General features: G+C 44.2%; 2 protein-coding genes across 11 annotated transcripts; both read right to left on the reverse strand.

The window, feature by feature from the left end:
• Positions 1-1,231: 1,231 nt before the first annotated feature.
• LOC103979290 (root phototropism protein 3) lies at positions 1,232-4,261 on the reverse strand. Of its 6 annotated transcripts, none has more exons than XM_009395378.3 (6): positions 4,078-4,261; positions 3,904-3,988; positions 3,704-3,814; positions 3,519-3,588; positions 2,119-3,387; positions 1,232-2,015 (listed from the first exon to the last, which is right to left on the reverse strand). In XM_009395378.3, the coding sequence occupies exons 3-6, from the start codon at positions 3,805-3,807 to the stop codon at positions 1,452-1,454; spliced, it is 2,007 nt and encodes a 668-aa protein (XP_009393653.2). In that variant the 5' UTR covers positions 3,808-3,814; positions 3,904-3,988; positions 4,078-4,261; the 3' UTR covers positions 1,232-1,451. The 6 variants fall into 6 exon arrangements, with proteins under 6 accessions (XP_009393653.2, XP_009393654.2, XP_009393652.2 ...); XM_009395379.3 differs by having other exon boundaries at positions 4,146-4,256; XM_009395377.3 differs by having other exon boundaries at positions 3,904-3,995; positions 4,146-4,256.
• Positions 4,262-7,830: 3,569 nt separating this feature from the next.
• On the reverse strand, positions 7,831-10,819 carry LOC135584567 (zinc-finger homeodomain protein 2-like). Of its 5 annotated transcripts, none has more exons than XM_065100235.1 (2): positions 9,639-10,819; positions 7,831-8,801 (listed from the first exon to the last, which is right to left on the reverse strand). In XM_065100235.1, the coding sequence occupies exons 1-2, from the start codon at positions 10,468-10,470 to the stop codon at positions 8,641-8,643; spliced, it is 993 nt and encodes a 330-aa protein (XP_064956307.1). In that variant the 5' UTR covers positions 10,471-10,819; the 3' UTR covers positions 7,831-8,640. The 5 variants fall into 5 exon arrangements, with proteins under 5 accessions (XP_064956307.1, XP_064956311.1, XP_064956309.1 ...); XM_065100239.1 differs by lacking the exon at positions 7,831-8,801 and adding an exon at positions 9,042-9,450 and having other exon boundaries at positions 9,639-10,813; XM_065100237.1 differs by lacking the exon at positions 7,831-8,801 and adding an exon at positions 9,042-9,384 and having other exon boundaries at positions 9,639-10,812.
• Between the last annotated feature and the right edge of the window lie 1,490 nt (positions 10,820-12,309).

Below are 12,309 nucleotides of genomic sequence, written 5' to 3' on the forward strand. Positions count from 1 at the left end.
TTCATTATCTTTCCAAATTGCTTTGTCACAATTCCAAATTGCTCGCCTGTAGTCTGTCGTGCCTTTCTACTCGCCCGCCACACCATCTCACCCACTTCTCGCCCGTTGCACCCCCCTCGTTCGCTCGCAACTATGAGAAAGCTAGTGTTATGAGCAAGCAAGTGTAACGAGCAAAGTGAGATAGGGTGTGACAAGCGAGTAGAAAGATGAGATAAGCTATATACGAGCAGTTTGAAAAGAGAGAAAGAAGAAATTAGTAAAATTTATATTTTAAAAATAATAAAATTATATTTTTATCATTTTCATTTGTGATTTTTATTGCATATTCGATTTTTTTCATCTACGAAGTTAACGATATATGGATAATTGGAGTTAAATATTTCATCTTCGTAAGTATAGGAACTCTAATACTACTTTTTAAAATATATAGAACATACTAATCATAATTAACTATATGAGATAATCTCTAATTATCCCAATAATCTCAAAAGTCTGTCGGAAGTTTTGCCTTTATGACCCTGTCATACACAATCTAATAACCTCTTCTCTATCTCTCGTAAGCGCTTAATTTTCCTCTCTATAAAATATTAGTGAAAGATTAGATATAAAGTTTTGAATCTATAGAAACGATAAATATTAGAATTTTATATAATTAAATAATATATAATTTAATACTGAATATATTATAAATAATCTAATAATACAGGCTAATCAAATTAGTAATTGAATATTAAGCAAATCATAAAGATCAATCTTTTACTATAAAATAATAAGATTACAAATATCATTTTTTTTTCTAGATTAATTAGAGGATATTAATAATATCATATGAAAACCAATGGGTTTCGAGATATCAAAGAGTCTTTTAAGAAATCAGAGAGAAAAACTGAGCAGAAGAAAAAATCTTAAAGATCTATGCCGATTAATTCAGAGAGCATGATATCGAGATCAATATATCGAAATACCATGTTACTAAGAACCAGTTTTACTAATTAATTCTCTATATTTATATTTTTGAGTTATTGTATCAGAGTCTCCAGCAAAGTATAAACAATTTCTTCTTCTCTTCCTCTTCATGATGATTTTGAGCACCATCGCATTTGTAGTCTGTTCAGAAAAGTTAATTCTTCCCACTACAATTTTGGACCATTAAGTGCCTATTTATCTGTCAATTTCTTGTATCCCTTCTCTGATGTTTCATGCACAGACTAATCTGACTTAGAACCTCTCGTCTTCTCAATGCACTCATCCATTGCTTCTCCTTTTGATTTGCAAGACAAATTCAGAATAATGAACATCATTATTACATGCATGCAGCATTACAACATCTGCAAAGCCAAGCTTTGTCTACCACCTCAACATCTACTCTGGACTCTGTTCTGGCACAAACAGGAAGAAGAGAGGAAAGGAAGGCACTCTGCTGCGCGTGCTCATCGTCATGCCGGAGCCACTCACGAGATTGAATTCCTCCATCTCCTTGGTCCCTTCTTTGTCGCCTCCGTTGCTGCGGTGCCCGGCATGGGAGCCCCGAGCTCGTTCGCCTCGCTGGTCATCTTGGTCAGCTTGCTCAGTTTCTTCCACCCGGTGCTCCACGGCGACGATGACTGCTTGCTGGGCTTCGTCGACGACATCTTCTCGAACTGCCTCTGCAGGTTGTCCATGTCGTTCTGGAGCTCCAGGTACTTGGCCTTCATGCTTTCCAGCTCGAACTTGAGCGTGTTGATGTCCTTCTTGGCGGCCGCCCATCCTTCCTGGAACGACTGGGGCGTCCCTTCCAGTAGCTGTCTCCGTGCCGAGATCACGGGCTGGTAGTGCGACTCCACCGCCTCCTTCAGCGACGAGCTCGCGATGGCGTTGCTTATCTTGACTTGCTCGGAGAAGAGCACCTGCACCACCACTCGCAGCGGCAGGCGCTCGTTTTGCGCCGCGTGCATGCAGGCGTCGATGGACAGCTTCTGGCAGTCCATCACGCGGCACAGCCTCTTCCTCTCGTGCTCGGTCAGCGTCGGGTGTGCCTAATTGATATCAAGGTCAGACAAATCAAGAGATGAACTCATCGATGGAGGAGATTACAAATGTTGATTGCAGTGAGTTAGATATCAGTTTCAGGATTCATACCTTGAGATAAGAGTCGACTGCTCGATAGAGCCCGTCGTCGCATGTCCTGGTGGACTCCGGCAATGCTTCTGCCAGAACCTGAAACTTGGTCAGGGAGAGGTTCCTGTCCCTGGAGACCTCTGTGAGATAGCTATCGAGCAGTCTTGCAACTCTGGTCTTGGCATTGGGTCCGCTGGCTCTTTGATTGGCCTCATAACTGTGCTTATCTGGGTATGGCTCCCTGCCTGGGCTGGAAGACTCTGTTTGCTCTTGAACCAGGAAGTGCTCAAGCAGCCTCTGAACCAAATCCACATCGTACAGCGTCTCGCTCTTATGGAAGGAAGGGATGAGAAGGTCCGGCAGAGTCGCCTGCTCCAGCTGCATGCCGACTCGCTTCTCCAGTTCCGTCACCAGCGCAGGTGCCACCTTCAGCATGTTCGCTAGTCTGAGCAACCGGAGGAGGAAGCTGCAGGTGACGCAGTCCTTCTGCGGTGGAATTATGCTTATGAGGCTTTCGATCACCATGCGCTGCTCTCGGATCTGACCGCTCGACAAGTCATCCTTGCTGCCACTTCCTGCGACGATCAGATGCAGTCCTCCTTGGTGACTCCACGGCTCCTCGCCCCCCTGCGCCCCTTCTTTCGTCAGCCCCGGCAACCACTTCGATGCGTAGTGCATGATCGCGGCGCCGATCAGCTCGAACCTCATCCCCTTCACCTTGATGGCAGTGACCACTCGCACGAAGTGATCGATCCGGAGAATCGACACGTCCTCGAACCACCAGTCCGGGGGGACCGGCTGGCTCCGGCTCGGGCTGGATTCCTTGGAGTCACCATTCCACCTGGGGCTGGAAGCTCGCGCAGGCCTCCCGGTGTACGCCCACCGAATGCCTCTCGGATTGGCGCAGGCCTTCCAGGCGATGGACTCGCTGCACCGTCGCACGATCTGGAGGTTCTCTGCCCACGGCGAGAGGCTCTCGCAGCTCTTCAGCACCACGATCGAGTCTCGCCAAGAGGACAAGACGACGTAGCTGAGGAAGGCTTCTGTTTTGAAGATCAAGTTGCCCTCCTCCAAGTCCTCTGTCATCTCCAGGTACTCCGCGGCGCAGCGCAGCCCGGAGATGTTGGAGGCCGTCAGATCCACCGCTATGCCGTAACAAAACTTGGCCGCCAGTTCGAATGCTTCCGGGCCTCCCGGGAGATCATCCAATTCCACCAGGCTTGGTTCTGATTCCCGGGATGACTCGTATATGATTCTGTTCATTCTTCCACTCCTTGAGAGCAGAGGATACTTGAGAATCGAAGTAGAACAAAGCAGATTCTTAGTCAAGTCATTGCATACTTACGAACACCGCAAGAATCTTGTTGAGGATACAGAACACATGCAAGACTACAAGTAAATAACAAAGGAAAGGGAACAACCTTGTGCAGGTGGAAGCTGACACCTCCCACTTTAACCAGCAAATCACTGGGGATATCACTGGAAACAAACCTGTACAGAATTTTCATATGGGCTTTTTGTCATTACGTTGGTCGAATCATGGAGCTCACGAGCTCTACTGAAGGAGCAACCGCGAGAGGCTACTGAAACGAAGTACAAGAGGTACCAGGACTGGTCTCTGCGCTCGAAGCCATCGGTCTTGAGGCCGTCGTGCTTGTCAGGCTCAAGGTCTCTCCCTCCGCCGCGGCCGTCGCTCTCGGATTCCCACATGGTCGGGCTGAGAACGAGAGACCAGCAGGAGGCGGCCCAGAGTTAGCCAATAACCTTGGAACAATTGCCGGGAAAAAGATTGGAGATGAAACTTACTGAAGAACAAGATATCAAAGATCCGAGCCACAACAAAGTTTAGACCTTCAGAAGTGAGGGGCTAAGCACGAAGCGGAGAGACCAGCTTCAACCTCATAAAGGATGAGAACACTCTTCAGCTGAGCTCATGAAGACTTACAGAGATGAAGATTAAGCGCAAGAGAGGCTACCCACAGAGCAGAAGTTACAGCTGAGTTCACCAGAGAGAGAGAGAGAGCGAAGGGGAGGGAGGCCAGATATACCTTGGTGCTGATGAAGGAGTGGAGAATGATATCACATGGGATGTTTGGTGTTATCTGGACTTGTCGAGGCTGTAGGATCATGGGCACTCTCTCATGTATTTTTGCTTGCTTCCATGGATTGTAAACTATTTTTGTTTCTGATCAAAGGATACATGGCTATGGCTGTGTTTACTTCACCAATCTCAATCTTTCAGCTATGTCTTTCTGTAGCTTTTTTCCCTGTTTGTTTCTACCAATGGCGGGTCACTTTTCTTGCATCTGAAGTGGTGGATCTACCCCTCCAATACCCCTCATTTTCTGTTCATCCATGTAACAGGGAAACTTTTCTGTCTGCAGAATGTAGATTTGTTCTATCACTCTCTTACGACACACACGGCTCAATGCGTGGAAACAGCCTGCACATTCTCTCTGTAAGTTCGAGACAGTTGCTGCAGATGAAACATCTATGTTCTAATGGAAACAACTATGGTGGTAGGAATCAGGAACCTCTCACATCGCCCATTTTTTGAGAGGCATGTGTTGTGGATCCCCTTGTGATTTGACACACCACGGATGAGTGTCCACGTAACGCTTCTCTATCTCCCCCCCCCCTCTCTTGGGTGAGGCTTTGCCAGATCTCCTTGCAGGTTGACCATGCTCGGGAACAAGCCCTTCCCATGGAGATGGGACCAGCGTGGGGCCCACAACATAATGGCACGATGAAGTTGACTACAAAGGATCATAATTTGACTGTCTTTTGCAGAGCTGCTGCGTTGTGCATCCCTCCAACAAAATTGACCTTTGGCAGTAAAAGCTCATGCCGTGCAGGACAATTATACTGATCCATGAAGGTCTGGTGATGTGAACAATATAGCAGCAAAAAGTTATGACACCAAGAAATGAAATGAGCTTTCGATCGATGTACTGTTGGTGGGCAGAGCATGAAACAGTTCGAATGCCAGACAAATTTCATATTTAAAATGCACCTATATATTATTGAGAAATTATATAAATACATGCATGTTAAATATGCTATTTACTTTTCCTTCGACATTGATTGGACAATATGTTCTACAGCAAAGTTTAATTGAACAGTGTATAGATGAAATAACTACAGGCATCCTTTTTATGGGATTTAATCTACTTTTAATCAGTGATTTTTTTTGGAAGATTAAGTATTATTAATTCCAATGAATAAAAAGAAAAAATAATTAATATATAATATAAAAAAAACCTCAACCCACCTTTGGTTAAGGGAATGGGGGATATGAAGAAGACTGGTGGATGATGGTGATGCCACGTTGCCTCAAACTCCTCCACATATGCTTTGCTTTGGGTTGAGCCCCCCTGCTCTGACCTACATGCATTATGCTGACAATAAGACAATGGCCACCGCCATTATGAGGCCAAGATTACACGCATACATATATCCTTTCAAAATAAGTAGCTTTGATATTTATATCTCTAAATCTAAGTTTGGCATATATTTTATGATCAAACCTAAAAACTTGATGTACATAGTCTTAAAGCAAAAGTTTGATTAGGTTGTGAAGTTAATCATTTATTTAATGGACATATAGTTGAATCAGTATCCTATCCCTCAAAAATTATAATGATTCTTACATTAGTAAGAAATATAATTAGCCATTCAAAAGTCTTAAAGAGTTTTCCATAAATCAATATACTTGAAAGTCTTTATAACTGATTCTCTAATGAGAAATAATTTTATATAAATATTGAACGGTACATAAATCGTCCGAATTATTATAATTATGATGCTACACTGATCACACAATATTTTGGTTAATGTATTGAGATAGTAAGATGATGACATTACATATAAGTGTCCTCATGTTATAATGACAAGATAGTGACATGGCATATAAGTATCCTTATGTTATATTTTTATACTATTTAATAATTTATAATTATTTTAATATATAACTCTAAATAATATTATATAATAATTTAAGATATTTAAAATATTTTTTTAATTCAAACTAATTAATATTAACTATAATGGAGCATGATTAATCTGAGTTTTTTATGAATATTAACCGGACAAATATACATACATACATGCATACATATATATATATATATATATATATATATATATATATATATATATATATATATATATATATATATATATATATATATATATATATATATATATATAGAGGATATTTCTGAGCTTAAATGGATAGACATGTAAATCTAGACATGTAAATCCCCTTTATTAAATGATTCTTCTTTATCTCCAAAGTGCATCAATCACGAGGACATTGTTTGCTACATCAGCAGCATCCGAGTATATCTGAGCTCTACTTTAATCAAATCGGAAAACCTTGATATGTCCATTCTTTTGTCTCTTGTGTTCTTATATTTTTTTCCCCTTGTTGACCCTTACTGTATCGGTCATATACCCTTAATTTTATTTAACGGAGTCACCTGAGGTGTGCATCAATTAGGCTGCTTGTGATTTAGCTATGCACTGTGTTTGAGACATCCCCGATAATAGGACGATTAAGATATATTACATTTATCACATGTCTCAAAGTTTGTAGACTTCACATGAAACAAAAAAGGATGTGTGACAAGTTATATATTATTCTATCTTGATTTGATTGGTAAAATTATGTTTTTGACGTCGCATAAAGGCAACCACACCTTTTGCATTAAATTATTGTATATAAACCAATGGACCTAAGGAGGTACACGATTTGATATTAACATAAGAAATGTATTTGGAATAGGTTGTAGGCGATCATGTTTGACAGTCTCAACCCATTTCCCTTCTTTTGATATAGGTCAAAAATATCATACCTTAATATAAGTTAATTATTAGCCAAAAATTAACTATAAGGATTATTTCTTTTCAATTTATATTTGATAGTTGGGTAAAACTATAAAGCAAAATTATATTTCTATATATAATTTACTAGAAAAAAAATTTATTATTATTTTTTATCAGATGATGTCCTTCATAATCATTTTTAATTTGGGCTACCTCTTTTTTCTATTTGGATAAAAAGTCTCTCACTCTTTGTGTTAAATGACATTAGAACCAAGGCATGATTGATTTTTTTTTCCTGATGAAAATGATCTAATCTAATTCAGATCAAAAAGGAGGAATGGAGGAGATGGAGGGGAAGGGAGAGGCGGAGGCGGAGGTGGAGGAGGTTTCAGGGATTTGATCCGAACCAGTTCATAAATTTTATAAGGATAAAATTGGTATTTATAGAAAAACAAACATCCCAGGTGAAAACAATTATGAGAGATAAAGCTTTACTTGCTAATTTTTCATTATATATATATATATATATGTGTGTGTGCACGCACGCGCATGCAAACATATATATATATATATATATATATATATATATATATATATATATATATATATATATGAAAATATTGTTAATGTAGAAGTTAATTGGATATTTAGATATTTATATTTTAAATTATTTTTTACTCAAACAAAGTAATAATGTTAGGAGTGATTGACTTGAGTGTTGCAAATGGGTGTTAATGATAGTGACATGGGTGGAGGATCTCAATTTTCATGTCCAAGTTTTTGAATATAATTATGTTTGCAGTATAAAGCAATCATTAATGATCATGCCGAATGAAGAAATAATGTGTTGCTCCTCTAATCAAGCTTTTAACTTCTGGTTGGACTTAGTTGTGAGGAGAAGAACAATGAAAAGTATGCATGCTTCATGTCAGTTGGAACATCATGCTCAATCTGAAAGGTATGTACATGGGACCGCAAATTGACCCTGCCATCTATTGCTGCACCCTTGTATTGCAGAACTCATCCTGCATTCTTCATCTCCTTTGTCATATGAAAAGCATCAGTGTGTCTGTCGTAAGTACTGCCTGCAGAAGCTGCAGAATGCATTCTGCATTCTCGACTTGATATCACTTCTTGGTCATATGATAAGGATCAACATGTCTGTCACAAGTACATCCCGCAGTTGCGCAACGCGTTTTGCATCCTCGACATGGCCTTCGTGTTTGTATGAAACCGCATCACCATTAGCTCCGCCCGGAGCTAATGGTGTAGGTCATCGGAGAGCTGCGTCCAGATCTTGGGAGGCGGGGCACAGGCGAATCCATGAAAGGCCAGATCAGAGGTCTTCTTTTCTTCCCGTGTCCTACGTCTCTGCGTGTGTGGTCCATCGTTACTGGTCCAGTGCCTCGGATCCATAAGCTCATCATCCTCTCCTGCTCTACTCTGGCCGATGGGTTCGGCATGGGCCCAGGAATGTGCCAACGCCGACGACATGCACCAGTGCCATTAATAACTCATCATATCCCCATGGTAGAAGCCGCATCACCTTCAACGGCCCCATGCTTCCCACTAAGCTGTACTCTTCGAATCTCCCAGAGATCACACCCCTCTCTCTCTCTCAATTCTTTTGGTCTTCGACCAACTTGAACAAAAGAAAGAAATGGTAAAAAGATGGTAAGAGTGATCGAAAAGACGAAGCAGTATCCTCGTCGAAGGTCACAAGAAATATTGGATCTTTTCTTTTCGCTTTGTTTGGTAGAGACGAAGAAGCAGATGCGGCATGAGCTCTACATGCATCAGTGCTGTGGTACTGTGGGACTTGGTTTGGAATCGGTGGGAGGGCGACAAATGCTGAGCCTCCTCCCAACAACAAACACCTGTGTGCGTTAATGGCGAGGAATCAGACCATGCATTGCATCAGAAGGCGATACTGTACTCATAATAAATGCAAGCATGCTGCAGCTCGTGGCTGCCAACGCCTGACGGTGTAAAGAACCTCATCTCTGAGAGAGAGAGAGAGAGAGAGAGAGAGTAGAACTGTACAGTAATGGCAGCGAGTAAAACCAGAAAGGCCGAGGCGGCCTCTGAACGCTAAACCACTAAAGACGAGGGGGGAGTAAAGGAATACATTTCCTGCGGCTCTTCATTCAATTCGTTCTCCATGAATACACCCCACTGCAGAAACTTCTCATTCTTACATTACAGTATTATGGATGCAGGAAAAGGAAAACATGGTTAAGTCAGTTTAAAGGGGGATCATAAAACTACTGGTACTGTCCGCCCTTTGTCGTTGTTAATAGATCAGCACAAGGGAGAAGAAGATAAGCTTGGAGAATGAATCCAACAGTAACACTATGGGCATCTCTTCCCACTCCCTCTCATTCTCCTAGCTGATCACCTCTATTCCTTGCTGTTCCAGCATGTGTTATTGCTGAACTCACATTCTTCTCCATAGTAAAGCTACATTGATCAAAACCAAACAATCTTACTTCTCCACCACCCCATTCAACAATCATCGCAAAGGAGCTGGAACAGCAGTCAACAGCACTACGCAGATAAATCGACGAAGAAGATAAAAATAAGAACTGCTAGCTAGCGGGACATAAAGGAATAAACCAAAGAAAGAAGAAGTCCCTAACTCGATTCTCTAATAAGATCGACAAGTCATGGTGTGGAGTGGTTGGAGAAAAGAAGGAAGCTCTAGGGTTTCTTACCGAGGGTGTGCTTGTTGTTGTGCATCCACACCTTGAGGACGTGCCGCTTGATGCAGGTCTCCTCGCAGAACTGCTGCACCGCCGCCTCGTCGTGCTTCTGGATCCGCCAACCCAGCCGCTCCGCGAAGGCCAGCATCTTCTCCTTCTGCTCTTGCGTGAACTTGGTCCGAAACCTCTTCCTCACCCCCGATCCCGAGGCCCGCGTGCCTCCTCCGCCGCCTCCCATCGTCGGGTTCGACACGTCGTCGTGGTCTTCCCTGCTGTGCCCTCCAACCCCCGACGTCGAGGGCAGCGCCAGCGGCGACGGCCTATGCTGCTGCGCAAATGTGGCCGGCGGGTAGGGAGGGTGGTGCAGATACCCCGTCAGCGTCCTGTAATAGGGCGAGAACTGAGGATGGTACCCGGTGACCTCCATTGCACCACCACCAACGGCGGCTCCTCCCCAGGCGCCGCTTCCCCCCGAGTCCTTCCGGTGAAAGTTGCGGTGGCACCCACAGGCCGCGCAGCTGAGGGCATCGAGAGTCCCCTCCTCCCCCGCCGCCATGAACTCCCTGCATCCGTCCACCGCATGCCCCCCGATCCCCACAGCGTGGTTCTTCAAGCATTCCCTGTACCTCACTCCTCCTCCGCTTCCGCCACCGTGCGCCTTCCGGTGTCCTGAACCTCCCACCGCCACACCGGCCGTCGCCGCCACCGACTCCCCTCCTTCGCTCATCTTAGCTCCTCCTCCTTCTCCTCCTCCTCCACCCAAATTCTCCATCACTGTGTCGTAACTCGACCCCACCGGCAAGCCTATCTCCTCATCCCCCTCATCATGGTCGTCGAAATCCATGTCCACCGGCTTTTCCGCCGCCAGATCTCCACAACGGCTCCTCCGCCTACTCGTCTCCCCCTTCTTCTCTCTTCCTCTTCAACTCGGGCTTAAGACCACGAGAGAGCTTCGTGACGACTCTCCCTGTTCCCCCCTCTCTCTCGTTCCACGAGCTCCCTTGTCACCGCCGATTGAAGTGCCCCCTCCCTTGCTTCCGGTGGCTGCCGGCCACATCCATCCCGGCAGCCAAAGCCCAGCCCTAAACACCACCACCAATCCCTCACTTAGGCCGCCCTCCCCACTTAGTGATTCCTTCCAATAGCTTTTACCATTTCACTCACACCCCTGGTTGAACCCACAAGCCGCACCGTCGTGCCCACAAGAAATGACCCCCCTGACAAGAACTAAAACAGGAGACCACAATAAATCTACTATTACATATATGTACAGATAATGCTACCGTCTATTATATATTCTGAATTGATTGGGCTACCCATAAATGATTGGAAGCTAAGGTGTGGTGATCAGTAATTCTACCTTTTATAGGGTAAAAAAATTATATGAGGGTAAAAAAATGTGTTACTTGAGGCAACCACACCGACGTAACGACTCTTTTTTGACCGCCTCATATAGAAATCTTGTAACAACGGAGCACAGTTGAGGTCAGAAGTGCCGCTATTTAGGTTGGTTGGACGTATATGTGACCAAGTCAGCCAGGATGATGAAAGTGAAGCTCTTGTTATCATGCCCTCATGCTCCCGAGTGTACCGCCGTATCTCACTTTGTTTTCTAGCTCAGAGCGTGCATTATCGTCGTGGAAAAGCCGAAGGATTGAAGTGATAACGCGGACGGGGAGGCATTGCGTCTTGGAACTCGGTGGACATCGTCGAGGCCAAATACAGAGAATGGATGGCATAGAAACAGAGAGTAAGACCCTAAATATATCGGTCGATGGCAAGGTATGCATGCCAGGCCGTGATAAGGGAAGGGGAGGACATGGAGGATTAACTGGTTGCCACCAGCTGTTTCTCATCAGCCCCATCTGCCATGCACGCTTATTGGTTGATCTTTCCGGTGCCATGCAGGTGGGATCATGTACTCAGCTGGACGCCATGGTCTGAGGAGGTACGTCAGGCGTGTCAGCTGCCAGGAAACAAACGCAGGGCGTGAAGTGATGAGGGAGAAAGCGAAGGAGAGGATTTGACGAGCAATATATTATTCCAAAGAGAGAGGATGGATTATGCTTGCTTGCAGATGCAGCGAAGGTAAGAACGGTGACAGACTGGGGGAGCAGCAGCGGCAACAAGAGGTGATGTTGCTCCCGCAGCCTTGTGCACCGATTCGTCCCCATGTGGCTTCTTAGAGAATAGGAGGTGATGTTATCGCCTTCTCTTTTCATCGAATCCCTCATCGTTCCAGGAGATAGAAAGAGAGAGAGTGAGTGCAGCATTAGGGTATTGTGGGGGAAAAGGATGGTGGATGTGGACAAGACGATTAAAGGGAGTCTGACCGTAATATTCCATTTCTATTATTCACTTTACCCCTCTCTCTCTCTCTCTCTCTCTCTCTCTCTCTCTCTCTCTCGATGGCATCTCCCACCAATCAACTTGAACGTTGCCTTGTTCCTGATCTAAGAGTCCCTCTTCCACCCTCATGTTTCATGTTCTTCACACACAACCACTACACAGCTTCTCAGACATGAATGGCCATCGATCCCAACACCTTCGTAAGAAACAAAAGGGAGAAGAAGAGTTGGTGGGCTAGAAATCTGTGTCCTTTCGAGCTATATATGTTGGAAGGAGGAGGAACGTCAAGAAGGGAGTGGGAATGCTTTCTTGGTATCATGATCGGTCATTTCCA

Source organism: Musa acuminata, chromosome BXJ2-3, assembly GCF_036884655.1.
Source record: "Musa acuminata AAA Group cultivar baxijiao chromosome BXJ2-3, Cavendish_Baxijiao_AAA, whole genome shotgun sequence".
Lineage (NCBI taxonomy): Eukaryota > Viridiplantae > Streptophyta > Magnoliopsida > Zingiberales > Musaceae > Musa > Musa acuminata.

What these genes read in the sequence shown, in the direction of transcription:
- LOC135584567 (XM_065100235.1), bottom strand. Translation starts at nt 10,470, where the DNA reads ATGGATTTCGACGACCATGATGAGGGGGATGAGGAGATAGGCTTGCCG. An exon ending in CAACAACAAGCACACCCTCG is followed by an intron (nt 8,802 to 9,638) that starts GTAAGAAACCCT and finishes TAACGCACACAG; the next exon opens with GTGTTTGTTGTTGGGAGGAG.
- LOC103979290 (XM_009395378.3), bottom strand. Translation starts at nt 3,807, where the DNA reads ATGTGGGAATCCGAGAGCGACGGCCGCGGCGGAGGGAGAGACCTTGAG. An exon ending in TCAGCTTCCACCTGCACAAG is followed by an intron (nt 3,388 to 3,518) that starts GTTGTTCCCTTT and finishes TCGATTCTCAAG; the next exon opens with TATCCTCTGCTCTCAAGGAG. An exon ending in CAGTCGACTCTTATCTCAAG is followed by an intron (nt 2,016 to 2,118) that starts GTATGAATCCTG and finishes GATATCAATTAG; the next exon opens with GCACACCCGACGCTGACCGA.